The following is a 26,389-nucleotide window of genomic DNA, read 5'->3' as shown; positions in this document are numbered from 1 at the left end:
ACCATAGTGTAGGTGTAGGTGTGGTGTCAGGATTTATCCCCCACAGAAAACAGCTTGCCTACTTTCTGTTGTTGGGTGGCAAGTACAGGTGTGGTGTCAAGATACTTCCCCCACAGAAAATTTGCTTGCCTACTTTCTGTTGTTTGGTTGGCGGAGCATGGGTATTGGGTGTTTTATCAGAGTACATCGCATTAGCCTGCTAAACTTGTTGTAAGGATGGGGGAGTATTCGGTGGTTTCATGGTTACATCCCCCACATAAAATAGCTCGCCTACTTGCTGTTGTTTGGTTGGCAGAGCATGGGTATTGGGTGTTTTATCAGAGTACATCGCAATAGCTTGCTAAACTTACAGGGATGGTTGAGTATTGGTGTAGTGTCAGGATACATCCACATCCCCACAGAAAATAGGTCGCCTACCTGCCGATGTTTGGTTGGCAGAGCATGGGGTTTGGGTTGTTTTGTCAAAGTACAATGCAATAGCTTGCAAAACTTGTTGTAGGAATGGGGGAGTACTAGGAATATATCCCCACATGAAAGAGTGAAGTCAGCCTACCTTGATGTTTGGTTGCCAGGGCATAAGGTTTTTTTTGTCAATATACAACCTAATAGTTTGCACAACTTCTTGTCATTAGGATAAGGCAGTTCAGAATTTTGTCATGGTACATCCTTCCCTAAAACAGATCACCTGATTTTTGTTGGGGGTTGTCAGGATGCACTCCCTCACTGAAACGTTAGCCTGCTTGACTGCTGTTGCTAGGCAGGGGAGCATGGGCGTTTTTCAACGATAGGTCCATCCATTCAAAATAGCTTGCTCACTTTTTGTACGAGAGACAAATGGCCAACACCATCTATTCTAACTGAGTGAGTTGAAAAATACATATTGCTTTCACATATCAGTACATAAGGCATTTCTGAGAAAAAGTATGTGCTTTTGCCGTTGGTAACAAGGCCACAGATTTCGAGGATTTAGCTGATTGATGTGCCAATGACATTTTGAACATGTTACATAAATCCAACAGATCAGCCAATAAACCCACAATGAAATACTTTGAAGTGAGATACATACCTCATCGTAATGGCTTTTGGCAAACAGTAATGCAGACAGTTCACCGTGTATTGAAGATAAATTGACTGACACCCCAAGTAATCTCAATTTCTGGATATACTCTGTAGCGAGCTTGTACGTCTCCTCCGATTTATTGTATTTACAGTTGGCATTTCTCACATGTAAGAGCCTGGCAGAGAGAAACAAAGAGTGAGAAATGGAACTCACAATGCCACACTGAGAAGGCTGTGTACATGTTTATCTGCTGACAGTGTTCATCCTCGTAAAAAAAGATTTGATATGTTCGTATTTTTTTCCACAGATGGACTGAACTCTTATCTATTGAACAGCGGAGAGATTAAAATCTAAGCTATTCCATCAGATGCTAAAGAAATGGAATGTTTCAATTATTTGTTCACTCATTGTCTTTTATTTCTTAGTTCACTTTATTGTTCATTTTGTGTAATTTTTATGAAACATTTCACTTTGCATGAACCAGTAGTAGATAGCCTGGGTTATTCTACTTCTGCTCACAAATGGTGTAAACATCTGAAATATTTTCATGTTATGTTCGTATATTCACATCTTAAAAAATCATATATTGCAATTGTCTGTGTGCTTCATCAAGGTACAACATGCATTGACTGTAAACTCAGAGTCTAGAAGTGCCTACAAATGGACTCAGCTCCTTCTCCTGTGTACGACGCCATTCATATAACTCTGCTTTACAAAGGATATTTTGATTGGCCATACACATCACATGTAAGCAGTATCAGCCAATTACAGGGAATAACATATATCACTATTATTGTTCAGCCACACAATGGATTTGGCCGTACAGCCAATTTCGGTTTTCAGACAAAATCGTACTCTTGTCTGCTAGTATTGAGTCTTGTCTCCACACTAAGTAGGGCAAAGGAGCATGTTTTGTCACATCTATAAAACCCACATCCAGTTTATTTAATTTTGGATCTACGTCAGCCTGTAAGCAGTCTCAAAGTGGTGATGGCAGCAGTAGCTATTGAGATCAGACCAAAGCAAATGGCACCCATGAAAAAGTTGTAAGCAAACAGTAAAGCATGTTGAAGTACATTCAAATTGCAAGAAAACAAGTTGTCTCAAAATTTGGACTTGATTTTCTTTAAAACTTGTTCCTGACCATCCTATGATTGACATTCTGATGATTGCAGATTTCTGTTGAAACATCTGAAGCAATCAATTCATTCCAATCTCTACTGGAATGTGGTCAGTGTCACTGTTTCAAGCTTTAAGATGAGTGTTATAACAGTTGCATGACAGTGTTAATCACAATTTTAAGACTGTTAACTGACCTCTGGTGACAAAAAAGTGTAGACACAACACTCACTCATATGTCTATACCCACACAATAGAAAGAAATTATGAGTTTGCTACACAAAGAGTACATACGTCTTAATTGGGAAAATTGATGTGCATAAAATTTACTTAATAGTTTTCTCAAATTTACTAAATCAATCAGGGCTTGACAATTCCTATCGCCCGACGCCCAGGACAAGTGAAATTTATGTTCGGGCAAGTCAAAAATAAAATCTGGTCGCCCGACGGACAAGTTGTTTATGCAACTTCTGGCGCAATCAACGCGAATCTAAGTTGCGGTTTGTGCACGTGTCGCCCGATTTGCGTTGTTGTTCACACAAAATAAATGTCAATCACTGACTTTTTTAGATACAATTGTGACATTCTTCTGAGATTCACTTGCCGACTCACACAATGTTGCAATTTTTCGATGATCGTCATGAAATTGTTTCATCGTCCAATTAAAAAGTCGCTTAAAATTTGGCGTAAGCAGCATTTCTTTGTTCTGTGCTGACTGCTCCGCCCCAGCAAATTAGGTAAAAAATTGCAAAACCCAATCATAATTGCTTATCAGCGATCGACCGTGCTGTACTTCAGAATCATTTATGCGGCCTCTCGAGGTAGATGAACATTGTTGGCAGATAGTTTGTGGAGTAATCGCTGTAAATATGAGTATTTTACGGTAATATTCCCACTAACGCAAACGGGGCATTGTGCATTTTCACGAACCAGAGTGTAATTTCCGCTCCCCAGACCTATGCAAAAATCAAGCAAAGCTGTTGCTGTAAAGAGGCGCGTAGTTTACGACGATGGGCATTGTGTAACTCTGAGAAACGACGTTGTGATGATTTACGACGGCGCCATGAGGGCCGGCGTGAGTGGGATCGTCTGAGAATTGACGACTCGATGTGATGATTAGAATGATGTTTCTGACAAAAGATCTAAACATAAGCGTTATGATGAGGAAAAACGCCGTAGATGTTATCTCCCGAAATGGAAAGCACAGTGGCCTTGGTTGAAATATGACGGTTCCAAAATGTTCTGTACGTCGTGTCTCACCACCATTGCCAAACGACTTAGAAAGCGAAATGCTTTTCTTGACGGATGCGACCTGTTTCGCGTTGAATCGATAAGGTCTCAAGATTTTAGTCAACCGCATTTGGACTGTTTGGCGCATCACAGACGAGATCGTGATGGGGGCAATGATTGTGGAAATTTTGTGGGTCCCGCTGAGCCCGATACGGTTTCACTTGCCAACACCCCGATCGCATGCACTGGCAATGCGTAAACCGAATGACGACGACCAGGGACAGAAACTGACCAATCTGTTTACGACGGCATTTATGCTTGCCAAACACGGGAAGCCGATGTATGATATATACCTTCAATGTTAGCCCTGTGTACAGGTCTGTGTGTTCCCGGCGTTATACGGCCTCCACCACAAGAAGCCGTATAAGGCCAGGAACACACAGACCTGTACGCAGGGCTACTTCAATGTGAACTTTTGAGAAAAATCGGCGTCAACATCGGCGAAAATTACCAAAATAAGAAAGCCCTGAAAGCTGCTACGGAATTCGTCGCAAGAATTTTGGTCCTGATTATTACAAATGGAGAACAAGTAAAATTTTTGTGAGGACAAGTGAAATTGAAAATCCACTTGTCCCACGGACAAGTGAACTGGAAAAAAAATTGTCAAGCCCTGTCAATGGATAAATGGCAGAATGCATCTCGGAGATAGATATTTGGACTCTCAAATTTTTACAATTCTTTTCTGATCTACCACTTGTGAGGGCTCATTTAAAAGCTCTTTGAGAAAAATTTTCACCTCTTAGTTTTTTCAAAAATCCAAACGTTAATTTTTTCCCATAGAGATATACAACGATGGCCGTCATTTTGATTTTCAAATATTGCAAAATGTTGGGTAATTTGTTTTGCTAGTTTCAAACTTTGTACGGTGACACCCAATTTTTATTGTTTATTTGGTGAAAGAATGATTGAAAGTTTCATTTAAGAAAATTTTAAGAGTTCAATTTTTTCACTTTCGAAGTGCATACTACCTTTAAATTAGGATTTGTAAATTTACTAAGATTTTTCAAAAGTCACAGGAAATCCAGTATTTGACTGGAATGATGACTCTGTCTCAGTTCAGAGTTATATTTAAAACAGAGGAATTTGAAACCATCTTTGAATTAAATTTTTTGTCAGGTGTTTCAGCTACTACAATTTTGAGTGTAACGACTGGCTATGCAATAGCACTTCTCACACCAGTGATTAATTAAAAGCTAAAAATATCTCTTAAAATTATCTTTTCATTTCTCAGTTCAATTGAAAATATCTGAAGTATTTTCGAGCTTTTGAGTAGTTGATAGCATTTTGATTATCTTAATGTTATACATGTATAATAAATGAGTTTTGGACAACAAGGTATGAAGGATAGGGCTTCTTTGGAGGCAATTTGGTACTTGTTAAACATCCTATCCAATAAATATAGGATGAATATTTGAATTTGTTAATAATTAAATATGAGCGTTAAGACTTTCACCTGGTACAGCACTCCAGTGCTTTTAGCCAGTGTGGTACATCATCATATTTTGCACATATCTGCTCGCAGGCAACCAGAACCTTCTCTGCAGCAATGTACCAGCCAGCCTCGCTGAAAAATCCACCTGAACAGAAATAAATAAACATTGTCATTTTATAAGACAAGTACCGACCAGTATGCTGATTTGCCTCTGTTTTTGCATTTGATTAAACAGTATTGTGTAGACTGTTGGGTTGGAAATGAGGTGAAAGGTCAAATGAAACACAAACCCACCCTGGAAGGAGTAAAAAATAATTTGGTGTCTAGTGAAAATGGGAATTTCTTAATGGAGGTCATAAGGACTGTTGGAACAATAATAACAATGTAATTTAGCAAGGTACAGTCAGAACAGGACATGCATACAACATGTTTTATTTTGCAAACAAAAGTATTTTCTTGCTCCTGATTCTATAATTCATGCAAATGAGGTGGCATCTACAACACTGAGGTCAATTAGGATAATTCAAAATGCTCTGATGAAAAGAGGTCAAGGAATTATTAAAGTGGTGGTGACCTTTGCAAAGGTGAACTGGAGGGACACATACTGAAGTGACAACGACCTCTTTCAGGACAATGAACCAAGGTTATACATGGAAGTCCATTCTTGAAAACTTGTCAAATATGCGCCTGAAGTCATCAAAATGAAAAATGTACCTACTCAACAGACCAACTACCGAAAACCAATTATGTTGATTTGTTGACAATATTGTGTACAGAAAGTCTTCAATGCGGTCTGTTGACGAGATGTACTGAGATGTACGACAACGCAAAGGGACATAAATATGCATTAGCTGCTGTCCTTCATGCTGATACTTAGACAAACAGCTACTTCATGCTATTTACTCTTTGATCGATTATTTTTTTAGAAAGTTATAAAGTTGACTATAATTAAAAACACTGTCATCCTAACAGCATTCAGATGATAAACTTACTATAAATACGGAAGGATCAGAAGATAAAACTTACTATTACCATACAAATTATGAAATGTTTGAAAACATCTGGCAAATGTTAGCAGTGAGATCTATTTATTTAGCTGAATATTGTGACATATTGGAACCTGTGTAACTGTAATATTACTCTTTATAAACAATGCGATCTGAGCTTCACATCATTATGGTACCTGGTACTCTTAATTTTGCAATACAGAAATTATACATGTCAAAATTGCAACATTTTAAATCATTCCCATATGAAAGCAGATGATTGTTATGAAAAGAATCTTAAATTTTGAAGTATCTTGGAAGTTTAATCTTCTGCGAAAAAGTTCAAGCTTTCTGCTGGAAAGATTGTATTTTCCATACACCCTCATTTCATTTATTCTCACAGCGTGTGGACTGGGATGATAATTAGAAACATGCAACCAATTCAATGATCGAATTTAAAGTTTGATTTTTCCATAACTTGTCAAAGAGGACAGTCCATTTAGTTCTTTTTGTTTCATATGAGAAGTTGTTTACGTTGCTCTGCTCACAGAAACATGTTGAATTATCAATCCACAGAACTCTACTCACACCTTGTGTACACCTACATAACATATAAATATATTGATGACATAAATTCTTGCATGTACCATAAATTATATCATTGAAGCATTTATTGTTATATATCTATGGACAGGAAGACAGTAACTAAAGGTCCAAAGACTGACAATTTAGCATGTTTCAGTGAGCAGAACAACATGAATAGTTGCTCACACGGAACAAAAATATACTAAATACACTATGCATTGGATGTCATACTCTGCACACACATATCCAGTCACTGCCCACTAACTAACAATGTTTATTTACCATCCAACTATTTGTTTTGTTCTATAAATAGTCAGATAGGATTGTTTCGTTGTCTGGGCACACAATGACAGTCACTGCGGTTGAGGTTTGAACCACCTTTCCATTTCAATGTTCGTGACTAAACGTAGTCGTACGTATAGAATGTAGTTACTGAGATGTGCAGCGAGAGTAAAGGTTGAGACCTACTTTGCTACAGTAGAGAGCCTGTCATGTCGAAGTAAATCAGTCACCTTCAATGTACATGAAACACACGCACTCAAGCCCAGCAAAATACTATAACAGTATTCACACTCGACTGAGTTCAGTTGTAACAACATACTAGTTACTCTCAAATACACGTACTGTTTCCAATTGTACTGAACGACTCAACAAGCCATTGCAGTTTTCACTGCATTTGCCTCTCTCCAAAAAATGATTTCAGTGTTCAAGATGAAAATTGAGTAAATTTACTTTTGACTTTACCGAGAAATATCTGGAAGACTGCGGCGAAATGCAGCTACAGAATTGAAAGTTAATGTGATTTAGTCTGCATGTGTGTGTACATGTGTGTGCATATGCATTTATGGGTCTAGCATGCTATGTTGTATACATACCGGAGTATGCATAAATGTGTTGTATACCGGTACTGATGTGTGTCTATCACTCAGTGTATATAAAGATGTCTACATACGTGTACAGGATGCACATATTGTATTCATCTGTTAGTATGAGTACACAGAGAAAATTGCTTGAAATAATAGCCCTTATTTTCAATATCCAATCACAACAATGAGCTCAAGTTGTGAAGTTCACACATATTTACAGAGATGATGTCAAATTGATGTGACTATGGACAGACACCATGGTCGTGACTCATCACTGTCACCACACAAAATGTCAAGTACATATGGATTAAATTTTTCCTCTTTTTTTCTAGGCCACACTCCACTGTCAGTTTACGTCTCAATTTATAGTCAGTCAATTATGTGACTAAATATCTCATTTTGTAAATTCTAAAGCATATTTAATGGAGAAATACAGAAAATATTGTGGAGTATCTTTCAGAATTTCTTCCAATTTTAATATTTTGTTACAAAAATGTTTTTCCTATATTGCTGTGTATCTTAAAATCTCTCCCTCTCTCATTTTCTTGACATCGAGAGGACAACCTTGGTGATCACATTAAAGAAGATAGAACTTAAAGGCAGGATAGAAATCAATAGTGACATCTTTAAAACAGATTATACATTACATGGTAGGTGTTGAAAAACACCTTAATGTAATCTCTACTGAGGACACGTCATTGCTGAAAACACAGCGTGAAGAAATTTATTTTCCATGTACGCCATGATATTCGTGTCCTCTTTCTGTTCACAAGGTGAAATATCAAGGTAATTTTCATTTATGATTTTTTTTCTACCTAAATTTACCATTATGAACAGAAATAATCTGAATGTCATGAAACAATTGGTGCAGCATTTCAAGGAGAACCAGACTTGACTAAATATAAAACTGCGGCACTGTATGATGGCACAGTATTGTGAAAATATCTGACATCATTTTGACATCTCTATCTCCTGGCAATTCAAAATATGATTGGTAGATATAGTAATTATTTAATGCATGACATGGGGTTAAAAACTTTTAATTCACATTCAGATGAGGCCATGATAAGTTCATCGACAACAAACAGAAAGCTATTTAAACAGACAGCTATTTCAATAAATTACTTTCAATTGACCTTGTGTTATTACATGAATCTAGAAGTTATAACAATTGACTTTTTCAAGCTACCTCATCAAAGCAAAACATTCAATGGGTGTAATATATTACAGTTTGTTACATGATGATCATGTATGTTCAGTGCTCATGCACTTATCCAATTACTACCTCAAATGTTTGCCATTTTCTAAATTTCGTACACTGTAAACTTTTGACCATCTATCATGATATGTACATTGCGAATTAAAATTATTTACCTTTGTTTTTACTCAGAAAAGTCAAATTCTTGGATAAAAAATGTAATCACAACGCTTGTGATGTTCATGAAAGACTAGCCTCAAGGTGCCTCAAAATTAACTGTCGTTGACAATGTTATTAATGTCTTGAGATATTACACGCACAAACATTTAACTTGTGACTTAACGCAAAATCAAGGAGCGCTAAAAACCATAATATATTGGTGTCCATGACTTCAGCGAGACTTTCGACACGTTTCACCTCACGGCATCAGATGATAAATAGATGACAGAAGCAATGATGTTGTAGAGTAGGAGAAATCTCACACGCACAGCTGTACCAACTACTCTTTACAATATGTCTTCTCCATTCAATCGTGTTCTGATTCAAGTGAGAGTGACTTGATTTTCTTTTTTCGTATTCCGGAGATGAGACAGCATTCAGTGATCGTTCTGCATCACTGGCTCTTGCGAAAATAATTTCGGGAAATACCTGCAAACGCCACGTACTTGGGAAGACGATTTTATAAATAATTGAGGGAAATTGCCTGTTCACTAAGCAACCAGCGCAGACAGCCTGAACAATGGGCTCTTTCTAATAAATTGAGCTGTTCACTGCTTGTGTCATTTACAGAATTTATACAAATGTATGAATACATGTATATGGAGTGGAATATTAGAATCCACAGATTCTTAACTGTCACTTAACGAAAACCACAGATCTTCAAAATTATGGAATGTATTTCAGTAGAAAAGCTCACCACATGAAGGAGAAATCTACTTGGATTTTGATTGCAGCAGCAAAGCTCCAATCACGAAATAACATTCAGTTTGCGTACGGAACAGAGAAGGCTGAAATAACACGATTTGATCAACACTGGGCTGTTGAAATGAAGGTCAAAGATTATGACAACAGCCACACAGTCCCGTCAATGGGCCATTCAGTCAACTCTTGCTGGTACGCCTGCATACCTGCTGTAAGATCGGAAACCTGTGTTTTAGCCCACATCATTTGGGCCAATGCATATTTTGTCTACAGTTGGTTCAGAGCAAACCTCATTAATTACAAAACCTGTGAAGCTTGTTGTTGGGGTGTCATGGGAGGGGCGATCGACCCACAACTCAACGTCGGCAATGATACACATTACTGATGTGTTTGACTATTTATTTTTATGCATGATGAATGCTTCTGCAAAAATAAACTTTATTTGGAATGCATGTATCTGTTTTTAGTGTCTGTCCACGAAAGACCTTTATCTAGAAATATTTTTTGCATTAAAGCTCCAATAAAAAATTGACAGTGTTGTAATAATTGAGAAAACTGACAATAAAATACAGTCCACTTTTGCATTCTGTTCATTTTTCATGTACTGTAGTAATGTCAGTGTGTACCATAGGTATGCATATAATTGTTTTTGCAATTCATTTTTTTATTACTGGCTATATTCTTTGCAACATGAAAACACATTCAATGACAATTTGTCATTGACACTCTCTACATTATGATAAAAGCAAACCACATTAAACAACATTCAATGACAATTTCTCACGGATACTTTCTAAATAATGTATCTTTAACTAAATTGTTCATAACATGATTAATCTCTGCTGATTCATGCTCATGGCAAACTGCTGATTTCAAAAATATTTCACTTGCTGATTATCAAGCTATCATAAAATGCAGATTTCAAATGCAATCATACTATTACATACATTTATCTGTAAAGGGAAACAAGGTGTGAAAAACTGAACATACTAAAAGTACTATGAATCATAGTTATACATGTACTTCAGTAACAGACAAGTAACGGTAATATATACCATAGTTTATAGAACTGTGCATTATATACAAAGCTTCAAGAACGTTTGTACATTTGTTCACATTTCAGCTTTGCATGGTAGTACAATATAAATTTGCAATTAAAAGGTGATTTTGTAATTATCATGATGTTTTACTAAAATTAACACAATATAGACCTAATGATATCTGCACTTAATTGTACTTCAAGGGATTGGGCTTCCAATGTTGAGATCAGATAAGAACATAAACATTATTAGAAGGCCTATAGCTGTTACCTTCTGATGATATTTTTCACAATTTTTGTTTCAAATGTCTACTGCAGTTTTTTGTTCTGCTTTCAAAAGCATCTTGATATACACAGTGTTCAGCTTGTCAACTGTACATGAGTATACTGCATTGTTATTGTTGACGAGTGAATTCTGGTCAAACATAATCAATACTAGTGTATTTTATATGTATGGCTACTGTGTGACAATCAGTATTTTTATGACAATGAAAAACATTTAGTGAAACATTATCACAGGGACAACAGGTATGTATGTAAGCGTATGACTATTATTAACAATATTTGTAAAAATCATGCATTAGACAATCAGAGGATTTTTTGAAGATATATATTTTATGCTTTTTTTGAGTAAAATATTTCTATTGCTGTGGCAATGCTTCACATCCTTACCTAGTGAATATCCAAGAGCGATCGCTTTATCAGTTTCCTCCCGAGTTGACATGCTGACTGATTCACAGAGGCCACAGTACGCATCAGAGAGGACCTCGTGAGCTTTGACGCCATGGTCAATTAGAGCCTGAAAACAGTGGTGCAGTTTGTGTCTGAAACAGAAAGCAAACGTCATTTTTTTTAATTTTCACAATTTCAAATATCAGTGCATTAAATTTCTACTGCCACTGATGGTATGAGCGTTCTTTTTCTGATTACTAATGTTATTTCACCTTTTCTGCACATGGTAAATCAGTCAAACAAATTTTGAAATAAATGCATGTAAAACCAGGCCTTAATGTTACTTAACTGACTGCATATTCAAGATTATGATTACTACTTGTTAATGCAGAGGAAATTGCAATGATCTTTAATCCAAATTAACTTTCCCAATACATGAAGAATCACGTTCAGGGTTCATCACATTTTCTATCTGTAATAAAATATACATTCTTTTCATAAAACAGGCGTAATAAAATGAAAAGCTATGTTGGTGAAAGATATGTTTTCTGAAGCAGCTCTAAAAAAGGAGATTTTTTTTCTCAGTCCTATTCATCATTTCCTTTCACTTGTTAATGACGAGATAACCCTAAGCGTGTCGCTGGTAATCTACTCATGCCGAACATTGCTGCCGTTATCTCCCAGCAGTGAATATATCTGTACTTAGGATAACATAAACCCATTAAGGCCGGCTTTTTTTTTTTATGAAAATCAAGTGAACCAACCAATCTTGAACACCGGGCTGATATCAGATTATTCATTATAGTACTGAAACTACTGTCAAATTGGTCTACAGAAAGTATGCATCTGATACAATTCGTTTTGGATTTGACAAGGAAATTTCAAAGCTTTCTCAGCCTTCTCAGGGCATTAATACAGACATAGTAAAGGAGAAGCCATTTTGAGTGGGAATAAATCTGGGATTTAGTCTCCCAGAGTCAAAGTAATAAAATGAGAGCAGAGATAACAATCTATCAGTTTTGATTACACAGTCATTTGTCAAAAGCTGGCCAGTCAAGCCACGGGAAGCTGCTCTATATTAAGAATTTGTATGGGCTGTCTTTTCCAACAAATAAAACACAACATGCCAGACAGTAAATATTTGGACATAAATACTCATTATTGAAGTCAGGAGTTATTATTCCAAGAAGGTTTCTTACTGAGAATAAAAGCAATATTTGTGTTTCTTTCATCACAAATTATAACACAGGTCTTAAACTAACATTTTACATACTAAAATATCAACTCTCTGCATTTTGATATTAAGCAGTATGTATTACAATGTTTGCAATTTTCATATACACAGCAAATATTTCACAGACTCATTTACATACTGTGTACAAAGTAGGTCTTCAGTGTTAAATTGTAGATGTTGGGTGATAGTGGAGCCTTGAGTATAAGAACACCTTGCTGTGATATGCTGCAATTGAGACTGCTTCATACCTCAGTTGAATACTAATTTTTAGAAAATTATTGAAAATCCCCAGTCTGTTATCAAAAGAGTGTTTCTCAATCTTCACTGGAGATGATACCAGTCTACATCTCTTTTCTAATAACTGAACTGACTTCACGCTGTGATATACACCTCGAAGAAGCCAGCATTAAAATTCATAGATAACCCTGTTGATCAGTATGCTGTATGATTCATCTTCCAAGATGGGACGAAGAAGCGACATCGTTTGTCTCCATCCTCAGGGGAAAAAGGAAACATGCCTTGTCCACGTTTCCTACGTGTCTACGGTGTCGTACATTCAAATTAAGGAGATATTCACCTCAGTTTTTTTGGCTTGATATTAACAGTAAGTCTGTGTGATTCCAGACAACACAATTGGATTGTTTCAATGTACATACTACTGTCAGTGTATTTTCATGACTTAATCCTTCCACCCCCATTTCCCTGTATATAGTTCCACCCATCCTATTGTGAACAATTAGGATACATCAAATTTTGGTGAAAACGTTAGCTTTACAAGCACATCTGACCAAGAGTTTCACCTTTCCTGTTTTGTTATCTTCATTCATTCATATGTAAACCTTTGGTTACAGGTATTCATTAGGGTGACATACAGGTAAATTTGGGTTACAAGTCTGTCACATATCTCAAAGTTTCTGCATACAGTGGAATTTTATAACCATCCCTGCTTACAAACAAGGGATTAATGCATGATACTCCCTACCGGAGTATAGCTGTATGTGACGATAAGAACATGACAATATGAATAATCACTTCAACTGACACAGAATTTTGTGATCCAAGTAACTGAACACACAACATAGCACTTGTGTCTTACATCGTCTAACATGGCTGCAAAAGTGACTGAGAAAGTGTGAATGAAAATCACATTATACTATCCTATCACCCACACATTTCCTGTAGTACCTTTTGTCGTTGGCGCGAAGTATCTTGGAAAATATGTCCAGCTCACAGAACTCTATCCCAAGCTGGCACAGTCTGCCTTGTGTGTAAAGCTGTTAAAATGAAAAAGAAAGAGTGAGTAAGAACAAGTGCATGCTGCAAGGTTTTAAATGTTATCTGGGGTAGTTTCCTGTTAACTTGTGATGATTCACTGCTCTTAATGATGGCTACTTCACATCATGCAAATCCGTGCAAGACTGGGAAGATGGATTGCACCAATTTTGTTTTTCTTATGGTTTTTCATGTTTGATGTGAGAGGAACAACCAAGCCCGCTAGAGCAGCCTCCTTTAAAGCACTTGATGCAGCTCCGTTTTCTCTAATAGCTAAAATCGGCCAATGATACAGGGTAGAATACAACGCCAAGGGTATTCAGCAGATAAAACAAGACAGAAATTCCAGAGGTTTATTTCATTTCTGTTATCAAACTAGCTTGATTTACGATGGCAGGGAAAAAATCTATGCGGTCATGAATGTAGGACTCAGCGTTCGCCAACACAAAATGCAAAACATTGCTGAAAGAGCTGCGCACACATTTTACCTGTAATCACCTCATTCTGAATTCTCGTTACGCAGAGAAGAAGTGTACAACATGGGGGTCTAGGCCCTAGAGTTGTTGTTAACGTTCAGAGAAGAAAAGCATTTTTCAATTACTGTGACTCACATAGGTTTGCATACTGAGAAAGAAAGATGCATTGTTGGCCGTGAACACGATTATATGCTACGTCTCCTGTGCTGTGAAGAAAAGGAGGCAGGAGACTTTAATCTCGCAAATGGGCTTGACTTTTTCTGATACACTTTAAAGCAACGCAATGCTAAAGAGAGGGAGACGACATGTCTTACTTCTCTAACTGCCATTTCACATGATCAGAAACCACATTATGCCATGGGCTTTAATCGCACTGTGTGCACATGGCCACATAGACATAAATATACATTGTGGTATGATTTTCAATGTTATTAGGAGCAGTACAAACAGACCTGACTTTTTTACCGATTGCAAATTTCTACAGCAAACCTTCCTCCCTTACGACAGTGCTTTTCACCGTGAGAAGAAATACCGGTGTATATATATATATGCAGTCAAGTTGAGTCAGTATTCCGCACATGAGACTTCCATGCTAATTTTTCCCACACCGTGCCCATTATGCCCTTTTAGTGTGCCATGGAATTAATGCTCCTGATATTTTCTCTGACTTCCCCTGAAATACTCCCATCATTTAATTACTTGACATTCTCCAACAGACACAGGCTATGCATTAAATGCACCACTTTGATGAAAGTCCCCTCTCGATCTATGAAAATGGCTTGTGACACATATTAATATTTTTTTTTCTTTCGACAACTACCGTAGATGCCGCGATTAATTTCACTTTTGGGTAGTGAGATAAATTAAATATATCTTTCATCGCCTTTTGCAGATATAATCCTTCACTGGCTTTTCTCTTTTGGAATGAAATGAAAACTGCAGAATGATGACAGCAATGCATGCTGCCGTTCTATTTTTTAAATTTTAGCACTTTCATCAATGTTGCCTGTTCGAATTATAATGCAAAACCAGCAGAAGAAGAACAGCCTTTGAATGAAGCAGCATTCGAGGTATTGGCATTGAAAAACGGGAACGAATCCTTCAAATACCTGCTGAATTTATAAAAGTGTACGTGGAGGTACACATCTCTACCTCAGCCATAAATCTATCATATATTGTGACACACACTGACAGAGAGCCAGAAGGTTCGTGATGCTTATTCACGCTTCTAGTGCAGTTGCCATTTCCCTTCTGCGGTATTCGTTTAGTCTTTCCACATCAGCGACTCGGAAAGGGTAACGTTTTCGTTGCGAGTTCGTCGGAAAAGAAGTTCTCCGTGAGAATTGGATTTCCGTGCCGAAAAACGAAAGTGGGTGAGCCGACGACCAATTTGACGTTAACTATACAGAGATACTCCATCACTCAACAAGGACTCTCGGGACAGATACATTCACGTCGCCTACAGCGGTTCTACCGCGCAACACGATCGTTTCCTTCCTCTTGACTTGTTCAAAAAACAGACGTAAAAAATTAACGACAACCCACTTCTACAAACTTTCCAAGCTTGAGTGCCACTGCGACCGAAGAAATGTTGCATGCGATTTTTTTTATCGTGACAACAAAATACATTTCAATGCAATAAACGATAAGTTGTCCCACTTCCGGATAAGTATTAAACCCATTTAATTCGAAATATTTGCCATGGCACCCACCTTGTAATAAATGTCGAATTGGATATTGTCTGGAAGAAACCTTAGCTCTTTCCGAAATCGAGAATATTCGGACACCAACGCCCGAATCGCAGAGTCGTACAGAGATTCTGGCATCCACTCCAGCAAACTTGCAGCTGCCATGTTTGTTTGCATGCACATTCGGTTGTACTCGGGAGCACTCGGAACATAGGGGGGCGTTCATTTGTTCTTAGTACCCAGTGACGTCATAGTTGGCTTGATAAAGGTGTCACACTAATCACGATAACAAAACCACAGAACAAGTGTACTTACCCGAGGACATGAGGTCGTCACGAACGGTTCGTACGTCATGAAAATTCAACAGACGCGATTATTTACGCCACAGAAACGCCATTCGGAGATTTGAAGACAAACTACAGTGTTAATAAATTGACTAATTATCCGCAACTGTCGCATGTAAAATTTAAAAAGATACAGAAAATCTAGATGCAAGCATTGCATCTGCACTGATAGAGGGACTGTGGTCCCTGATGTGAAACAGCATATAAATTAAACAATGTGAAATATAGATGGACAAAAATATCAATAACTGTTCCTATATTCTAACCAGGGATATTGTTTGATTTTGTTTTGTTTTTGATTTTGTTTTGCCGTAACAGGAGAAAGAAATCAAACCACCAAGAATCAAGAAATCAAAGATGAAGCACAGTCCCTCTATGTGATTTAAGGACCGTGGATGAAGGAATGAAAAGATACATGTTCAAACTTAAGAAGGAACTTAATGACTGTTTGAAATTCTCTGAAATAAATATAAAGTGGCTTGATGTGATACACTGATGATCTAGGGGTCTGTTAGTGATGCCAAAATAAGTAGAAAAAAAGAAAATCAGCGTGGAAGAAAACCTTCAAATCTGACAATTATTTCGGCGAAAGACGGTAACTCTTACAGAAAGGGCTATTCATCGGCGCTGTATCGACAGTGCCCTCCCCACTTGAGTTTTATTAAAAAGCAAGGTCAGAGGTCAGGCACATTCTTGTCATCGTTTCCCCGGTGATGGATCACTGAAAAACTGAAACTTTAAATATGATTGACCACCAGAGCTCTTGACGAAATCAGAAATTGAACTAAAATTGGAGCGAAAACGCTAAAAAATTGTTTTTGCTGAAAATAAATTATTAGCATGAAGGTAAGCTAAAAATGTGAATTCAATGGGAATGCAGATAAGGTTTGTTACCAAATGTAGCTGCACGCACGAAACATCGGACATAGCTGCTTTAAATGTTAACAAATTTTGTCAGTGTCACCTTGAATGCGTGGCTGTTGTTACAGCTTCTAGTCTGAGCCATTCATATGTCTCGTAGTGTTCATTGTTACACTAGCAGTCGCTTATTACGTACTATTTTCACCGTTCTTGAATGCAAAATTTCCAAAAATGAAATCTACATAAAACAATAATTCGTCAAATTTTGGAGAGAAAACATGGAAAGTCAGCATCCTGACCACCCCTCCCAAGGTCTAATAGTCTATCCCTTTACGTTTTGGGGGAAAATTATACCATACCAATCAAAAATTGGTGTTTTTACATATTAGTTGAATTAGCATAAGAGGGTCATACTGATAATGCATTATAGAGAGAACACAGATTATCTCCCCATTATCTCTGTTATCTTATTTGAAATTACCAGCAAGTGAAGAAAAAAATGAAAATTATTTTTTTTTGATTATGAATTGCTTCATTAACAAACAATTATCACATTCAAACATGTGTTTGGTGGACTTAATGGAAATGAATAAATTTGAAACCATTGTGCGTGTCTACAGTGAAAGTTCTGAACAATACAAAGGGGTAGATTAAAATGTCATTGAAATGGGTGTTATTTGAAATATTCATAGACTGTATGAAAATAACCTTTTGTAATATAAAGGCCATGATAAACAAAATTGCTCAATCAAATTACAAGAAAGGGAGTTCATTGCATGTTAGTGGTAATGATTATATTTCATGTCAAGTAAAGTTGAAGGATTTCTCCGTGCCCCTCTTCTTTTCTCCACAGAGCTATTGTTACGCTCCCAGTAATCACTCTGCACACAGCAATACACTATCATAGTATTTCCGTAGTTATCTACTTAAAGCAGGAGTTTTAGACAATTTAGAAATTTTGAACAAATTGAAGTTTTGGTCACCATGGTATCAGAACCGTCTACAACTCCCATGTTTGGAACTGTAAAAAAAATTAATTATCGAAATCTGAGGTGTAAACACTGTTAGTCAACAACTATCATATTTATACCAATTTAAAATTATATTTTGAATGGAATAGATCAAAGTTTGATAACTGCTAGGTAAGGGACTGGTCAGTTTCTTCGACCTGGGGGGGGGGGCGGCGGTGGATTATTTTTTGCCGACGTCAAAAAGTGGCTGACCCCCCCTATTCCAAATTTTGAAAACAGGGCGACCCCCCCCCTATTCCAAATTTCAAAAACAAGGTGACCCCCCCTCCCCGACATATGTAAAACAAAAAATATATATATATATATATATATATATATATATATATATATATATATATATATATATATATATATATATATATATATATATATAATATATATATATATATATAATATATATATATTACATTTTACATATATTTATATTTTAAATAGTCATTCTATGTTTTAATGACATTGTTGACATGTCAGTTGTAAGATAGGAATTTCAAAGTGTCAATCTTAAAGTTTGAATACAGTACATTTTGAATGAACTGTGAATGTATTTCACACTTTCTATGCTTAACCAGATGTCCTGAACTGTTGTACAGAAATGGATGTCAATCATTAATATCAAAGAGGAAAAAGCAGTGAATCAAAAACTTTGATGGGTGTTAAGACTTGCCAACCATCCAATTAAATCTCCTGAGGAGCCATAGAGAGCTTTTTTAGCCAATTCTGATGTGTACAGTGTCTGAGAGGACCTTCTCTTGTAACATTGAAACCATAAAAGCACAGCTAATAATGACAAAAACTGCCTTTTTTAACTGTTATTTTGTTCATAAAAAGGCACCTTTCTTCAGAAAACCTGTGACACAAAGGAAAATAATTGCATCAATGAGAAGGAAAGATATCTTGTCATTTTATTTCTCTAAAATAAGTCACTGTATCAAATATATATTGTGAAATATTTGTGCATGTTGCTTTCTCATACTGAATTCTCATAGAGAGAACAGAAAAGTATCAGGAATTTGTCATCCTTTTCATATGAAATGCAGATTTCATAATGGTACACTTTCACTTAGCAAACATCAAGATATCTCTGATTTATTAAGTATGGCGCCCGAAGGGCGCGCCGAAAAATATGAAACATCCTGATATCTCTGATATATATGCCTTGTATATTAAAGTCATGCACCTGAAGGGCATGCTGAAAAATGTCTGATATATTAAAGTAATGAGCTTGAAGAGCACGCTGAAAAATATTGAACATACAGATATCTCTGATGTATGTATGCTTGATATGTTAAAGTTGGGCGTGCTGAAAAATATGACTGATTATTAAAGTTATGCGCCCGAAGGGCGCGCCGAAAAATACAACTGAATGATGAAATTTGTGGCTGACACTAGCATTTTAGGCAATGATGAGCCTGTTTCAAAATTCAAAAACACACTGACCCCCCCCCCCCCTATTGGGCATTTCAAAAACATGGTGACCCCCCCTATCACCAAAGTCAAAAACAGGGTGACCCCCCCCCCCCCATGAATCCACCCCCCCCCTGGCTGAAGAAACTGACCAGTCCCTAACTCTAATATTTTTACCAATTTAAAAATTATATTTTGCATGGAACAGATCAAGGTTTGATCACCAATATGTTATTCAAGGCAGAGCACTGTTCAAGATAATTGTCACTTTCTTTATGATTGCATTATGTTGTGGGTAGAAATGAGAAAAAAATTTGTAAAAATGGTGTTTATTACCTAATTTTTAAGATATATTTTGCATAGAAATACATTATACCTCATTTTCATAGTTTATATTACTTTATGGCAACTTTCAACCTTCATAGAAGCAGGGAACTTACTTTGATTTCAAATATCTTAATTTCCTTTTCCTTTTTTTCCTTTTTTTCCCATATTTCTTATTCCTCTGTGACTGTGTTACAAACACAAGGAGAAACACAATGGTTAGAAGTCAAGTAATGAAGACACAAAATCACATCTAAATTGATACAGATTTATACAAATAACAGACAAATCAGTATCTTTTATTTCAGAGGTTTTTAAGAAATTCCCTACCGACTTTCCCTTGATATTACTTTTTGAATATATTTTTTGATAGATTATTGAACCAACTTTTCACAAGCACTTCAAGAAAATGATAATATTGTATTTTGAATTTTCTCTCATTCCTACGTGTACCATAAATGAATGTAATGAATGGATATGATGCACAGTGCACAGGAATACCAAGGTAAGAGGTGTTATTAATTGGTTGTGACAAGTTTATGTCTCACATCCACTGGGAATAAATTGATCACTTTGCATGTAATTAGGACGGTGAGTGTTCGAATCATGGATAGGAAATAAAGCTTATTTTTTATCTCTGATTATTACTGTACTTCCTATGAATAAATCTACTAAAAACTAAAATGATGGGAGGCATGTACCAGTAATACAATTTCAGTGTTTTTATGGGCTCACCTTTTTTGATATGCGAAACCGTTGTTCGGTATCCTGTGTCCTGAACTCAGTCATAATACGAAAATATGTCACCGTTCTCGGAGTCATTCTACAGCCCCTGTAGTCCTCCTTCATGTGTTTTAATCTGGTCAAATTTCAGACATAATGGGAGAAATGTGGCTGAGCACAGATTTGTGTAAATTCTCAGCGGATATTAGATGGAATTGAAAGCTCCAACAAATTCTACAAGGGTATTACCTCTGCATTTCAACTGCTTCGAACCAGTGGATGTCAAAAACGCTGCTTGAAAACTCAGTGTCGCAAACACTAACATTTCAGAAGCATTTTAAGAACCAGAGATAGACATTCATTCATTTTATTTCAAGGATGTCAAATGGTGGTTATTATTGTTGTAATGATAAAATTAATTTACAGGGAATTTACTATCATAATTTTGATTTTTTTTTGAGAGTTTCCCTGGGATATAAATTCAATGATTTGTTAGTAAAACAAAAGAATTGCTAGTCACTGAGATTCAATTAAGATTTCATCCATCGGCAAAAAAAAAGTAAAAATTAAATCACAGTGTAGTCAATGCTTTTACTAATAAAGTAAAAGGTTTCACATGACATTGTGACATGAATAAATACTGAGGATTTCATTACAAAGATTTCTCATAGCAACCACTCTTAAGGTGGGGCTGCACGTTGCCAACAGTTTTTTCAAAGGAATATTTGTCATCTAAGATGACAGGAAACCCCCTCACACTATATATTTTCAAAAAGCAGAGAATCTAAAGTTTAATACAGTGGCAATAGTTTACTTTAGGATAAAGGGGTGTATATTTTGGGTAAAAAACATCAATTTTGTTATAAATGATGAACATTAAGTCAAACGCTTGACACCATTTTGTTATGTAGGTCATTTCCCCCACACTCATCATGACCTGAGTTCAATTAGTCTAGAACATTCTCAAGGTCACTGCCCTTGATGACCTCACAACCTTGAATTCAATTAGTCATGTTTGGAATGTTCTGGAAAGTTGATTAGTTGTGTAAGGGAGATAATTTTAGAACAGTAATTAGCATGTCAATAAAAGTTCTAGATTGTTCTTATATGCCTTTATAAAAGGGACGCGCACAGCTTCCAGTCAGACTTTTGGGATCGTGTCTCTTGTGTGTTACTAAACTCCAGCAGTAGTCATTCTCAAGACTTTTCAAGACCTTCACTGTCAACGCTGGATTTATACTGTGGTCTTTGTGCAGCTTCAAGCCTGCAAGCCAAAGGACTGTTCATTCATCCGACTGACTGTTACAACTCTGAGACTGGAGCTTTGCCGTCCCAGCTGAGATAAGTAGTCTGTACACTTTAAAGTTTGTATTCTATCCCTGACTTAGCAATTAGTTTTATTTTTTGTAATAAATTTTGTTTAAACATTAACTGCTGAGTTCACCCTTTTGTTAGTTTTCTCTGCACGTAACAAATTGGGGGCTTGTCCGGGATACGAACATTTTGAGCCGTTTGACAACATTTTGCCAGCCTTTTTAAAACTACTGTATACTGTGAACTCAGCGAAATTTAATCATGGCGGAATTTAAACCAGAGGAAATGGATGACCTTGATCAGGACACATTTGATTCCCTCAGAAAAGACGACCTCATAACACTGGCCAATTTCCTTAAAGTAGAAGTCAAAAGATCTATGCGCAAGAGGGAAATACAGTACCGTATTGCCAAACATCTAGTTGATTTAGGCCAATTTGAGGAATCCACCCTGAAAGATTATGAGCCCGCGAGTCTACCTCTGAACTCAGAAAATTAGAATTAGAAATGCAGACAAATTTGGAGATCAAGAAACTAGAATTACAAATAGAAAAAGAAAAAATACAAATGCAGTTAGAAATGGAAGAAAGACAGAGAGAGAAAGATAGGCAGGAAAGATTAGAAATGAAACGTTTAGAGCTTGGACAGTCAGGAAAATCTTCCCTTCACACGGTTTTGACATCACTAAGCATTTCAGGTTAGTCCCCCCTTTCCAAGAAAAGGATGTTGATAAATATTTCCTTCATTTTGAGAAAATTGCTCAGAGTCTGAATTGGCCTAAGGAGTCCTGGTCTATGCTTTTGCAGAGTGCTTTGGTGGGTAAAGCCAGAGAAATTTACATTCAATTGTCAGTAGAGCAGGCTTCAGATTATGATTCTGTGAAGGAATTAATTCTCAAGGGTTATGAGTTGGTGCCTGAAGCTTACCGTCAGAAATTTAGGGATTGTGAGAAGGTGAAGGATCAAACTTATGTTGAATTTGCTCGAACAAAAGAACAACTGTTTGATCGTTGGTGTTCTTCGGAAAAGGTCAGTCAGAATTATGACAAATTACGACAGCTTGTTTTGATTGAGGAATTTAAAAGGTGCATCCGGAGTGACATCAAGACATTTATCAATGAACAAAAGGCAGATACATTAGAGGTTGCTGCACGTTTGGCCGATGATTATTCATTGACCCACAAATCTTCATTTCTCAGCAAACCATCCCAGTCCTTTTCCTACAGAAACAATGCAGGTAAATTTAACTCCTCCTTTTCGTCCAAGAATTTTTCAAAGGAGAGTAGGAAATCAAATGACAACAGTTCACAGAGTTCAAGTAACACTCCCACATCATCAGATCCCAAGTCTCAATCTCCTTCTGACAAACAGTTTGGTACACTTTCTTGTAATTATTGTAAGAAAGACGGCCATTTAATGTCAGATTGTTTCAAATTGAAAGAAAACGTGAAGGTCAAAGTGGTCAAAGTGGATCTAAGCCCACCGGCTTTATTCTTCATCAACTCAATTAGAGTCTAATAATGTGTGTAACACATTTTCTGAGGTTAAATCCCTCTCATCCCCAATTAATGAGGTCAAGGTCAATTCTTCTCAAGATAGCATTATGGGTATTTTCGAACCATTTATTCATGATGGTTTTATATCACTTTCTAGTGATTTCTCTTCCGCTACCCCTGTCAAAATTTTAAGAGATACCGGGGCTTCCCAGTCTCTTTTGTTGGCAGATACCCTGCCGTTTTCTGAAAAGTCATTTTCAGGTTCTAAAGTTCTTATTAAGGGGGTAGATTGTAATGACTACATTCCTGTTCCTCTCCATAATGTCTATTTGTCTTCGGACTTTGTTTCTGGACCTGTGACTTTAGGTATTAGGCCTTTTTTGCCTTTTGAAGGGATTCACCTTCTTCTTGGAAACGACCTTGCTGGGGACAAGGTCATTACTAATCCACTTGTGACTGATAATCCTAGTTTAGATCAGGATCCAGAGCCAATTGAACAAGAGATACCCGATTTATTTCCTTCATGTGCCATTACTCGAGCCATGTCAAAGAAAACTTCCGAGAATCAAAATACTCTCAAAAATAATGTCACAGATGTTGACTTAAATGACACCTTTCTCAGTCAGGTGTTTGACACGGATCATTCCGTTATCCCTCGTGGATTTGAAACTTCCAGTAAAACTTCTGCTGACCAAAGTCAGACATTTTCTAGATCAAATCTCATTGCAGAACAACACAAAGACCCAGATATTTTGTCTTTGTTTGACAGGGTAGATGATGAAGGTAAAACTTCAGATAGCTCTGTTTCCTATTATACAAAATCTGGTATTCTCATGCGTAAATGGAGACCTCCAGATGTCTTGGTTGATGACGATTGGGCTATAAAACATCAAATTGTGGTTCCAAAGCCCTATCGTGCTGAAATATTGCGCCTGGCTCATGAAACCCCTGGGCTGGTCATTGTGAGTAAGGAAAACTTATTATAAAATTCTCAGTCACTTTTATTGGCCTAATCTCAGGCAGGATGTAGCACATTTCTGTAAAACTTGTCACACATGTCAAATGGTAGGAAAGCCAAATCAGACTATTCCAAAGGCCCCTTTACAGCCAATTCCTGCATTTCAAGAACCATTTAGTAGGATACTAATAGACTGTGTTGGGCCCCTACCAAAAACAAGATCAGGAAATGAGTACATGCTGACAATAATGTGTACATCAACTCGGTTCCCCGAAGCCATACCACTGAGAAATATAAAGACAAAGACTATAGTGAGAGCTTTAGTCAAATTTTTCACTTTATTTGGCCTCCCTAAATGTGTCCAGTCCGATCAAGGCTCCAACTTTATGTCTGGAATTTTTCAACAAGTAATGGATCAGCTAGGCATTAAACAGTATAGGTCATCCGCCTATCATCCAGAAAGTCAGGGTGCTCTTGAGCGATTTCATCAAACTTTGAAAAACATGATTAGGACCTACTGTTTTGACACAGAGAAGCAGTGGGATGAAGGAATTCATTTTCTGCTCTTTGCTGTTAGAGAGTCAATTCAAGAGTCTCTTGGTTTTAGCCCATTTGAGCTTGTATTTGGACATACAGTCCGTGGCCCACTCAAGCTCGTTAAAGAGAAATTCCTATCAGACGATGATGATTGTCTGAATATTTTGCAATATGTGTCAGATTTTCGTACAAAACTCTCTAAAGCATGTGAATTAGCCAGAGAAAATCTTGAGTCATCTCAGCAGTCAATGAAAATCAAATACGATAAAACACCTCAAAACGGAAGTTTGAACCAGGTCAAAAGGTTCTTGTTCTACTTCCAATTCCTGGAAAACCATTCCATGCTCGTTACTTTGGGCCATATCTAATTGATAAGAAATTGAGTGATTTAAATTACATCATAATAACACCTGACAGGCGAAAACAAAAACAGCTATGTCACATAAATATGCTTAAGCCATATTTGGATAGGGATAATCCTACTAAAACAAGCCTGTCAGTGCAGTCAGTTCAAACCATTATGAAGATAGTGATACTGAAACTGACTTGAGTGAAAATACTCTAAACTCAAAGCTGGGCTCGGTCAAGCTTCAGAACTCAGAAATCCTGGAGAAGCTGGAGTCTACAAAGTTGGCACACCTCCAGCCAGAACAACAACAACAGGTGAAAGAACTGCTCCATGAATATAAACACCTGTTTCAAGATGTTCCAACGAGGACAAACGTCATCTATCACGACGTTGATGTTGGGGACAGTACGCCTGTAAAACAACATCCATACAGACTGAATCCAACAAAAGCCAAATATCTCCAGGAAGAAGTCAAATACCTGCTGGACAATGACTTTATTGAACCCAGTAAAAGTAACTGGAGTTCGCCGTGCATACTTGTTCCAAATCAGACCACAGTTATCGTATGTGCACGGACTTTAGGAAGGTCAACACTTTAACAAAGACTGACACTTTCCCAATCCCGAGGATTGATGACTGCATCGACCGAGTGGGAAAAGCCAAGTATGTGACAAAATTTGACCTACTGAAGGGATTTTGGCAAGTCCCTCTGACGGATCGTGCTCGTGAAATATCCGCCTTTGTTACACCAGACGGATTGTTCCAGTACAAGGTGATGCCATTCGGAATGAAGAACTCTCCGGCAACGTTCCAACGGATGATCAACGACGTCATATCCGGGCTAGACGGGTGTGCAGCCTACGTTGACGACGTCGTCCTGTATAGTGACACCTGGGAGGAACACATCAAGCTCATGCGGAAGTTCTTTGAGAGACTGAGTAAAGCAATGTTGACTGTCAACCTTGCCAAATCTGAGTTTGGATGGGCAAGGGTAACTTACCTCGGACATACTGTAGGACAGGGTGAGGTAAAACCTGTTGATGCCAAAATCAGTGCCATTTCAAGTTTTCCCATACCAAACTGCAAACGACAACTGATGCGCTTTCTCGGTATGGCTGGTTACTACAGAAAATTCTGTCCAAATTTCTCCACAATTACTGAGCCTTTGACTAACTTACTTAAAAAGAAAGTAAAGTTTGTTTGGTCAGAGCA

General features: G+C 37.1%; 1 protein-coding gene across 1 annotated transcript in view; it reads right to left on the bottom strand.

Annotated features, from left to right (window-relative positions):
* LOC139145037 (amyloid protein-binding protein 2-like) overlaps window positions 1-16,038 on the bottom strand; it is a 34,665-nt gene extending 18,627 nt beyond the window's left edge. The window contains exons 1-5 of the mRNA XM_070715959.1: window positions 15,863-16,038; window positions 13,588-13,676; window positions 11,169-11,320; window positions 4,923-5,046; window positions 1,067-1,235 (exon numbers count right to left, since the gene is read on the bottom strand). Coding sequence (XP_070572060.1) covers window positions 1,067-1,235; window positions 4,923-5,046; window positions 11,169-11,320; window positions 13,588-13,676; window positions 15,863-16,021 — 693 coding nt within the window. The 5' untranslated portion in view covers window positions 16,022-16,038. The remainder of the gene's footprint in view (window positions 1-1,066; window positions 1,236-4,922; window positions 5,047-11,168; window positions 11,321-13,587; window positions 13,677-15,862) is intronic.
* Window positions 16,039-26,389: the final 10,351 nt, after the last annotated feature.

The sequence above is a fragment of the Ptychodera flava genome, chromosome 12 (genome assembly GCF_041260155.1).
Source record: "Ptychodera flava strain L36383 chromosome 12, AS_Pfla_20210202, whole genome shotgun sequence".
NCBI lineage: Eukaryota > Metazoa > Hemichordata > Enteropneusta > Ptychoderidae > Ptychodera > Ptychodera flava.
The sequence above is the reverse complement of the archived record's forward strand: the minus strand, read 5'-3'. Positions and strand labels throughout refer to the sequence as shown.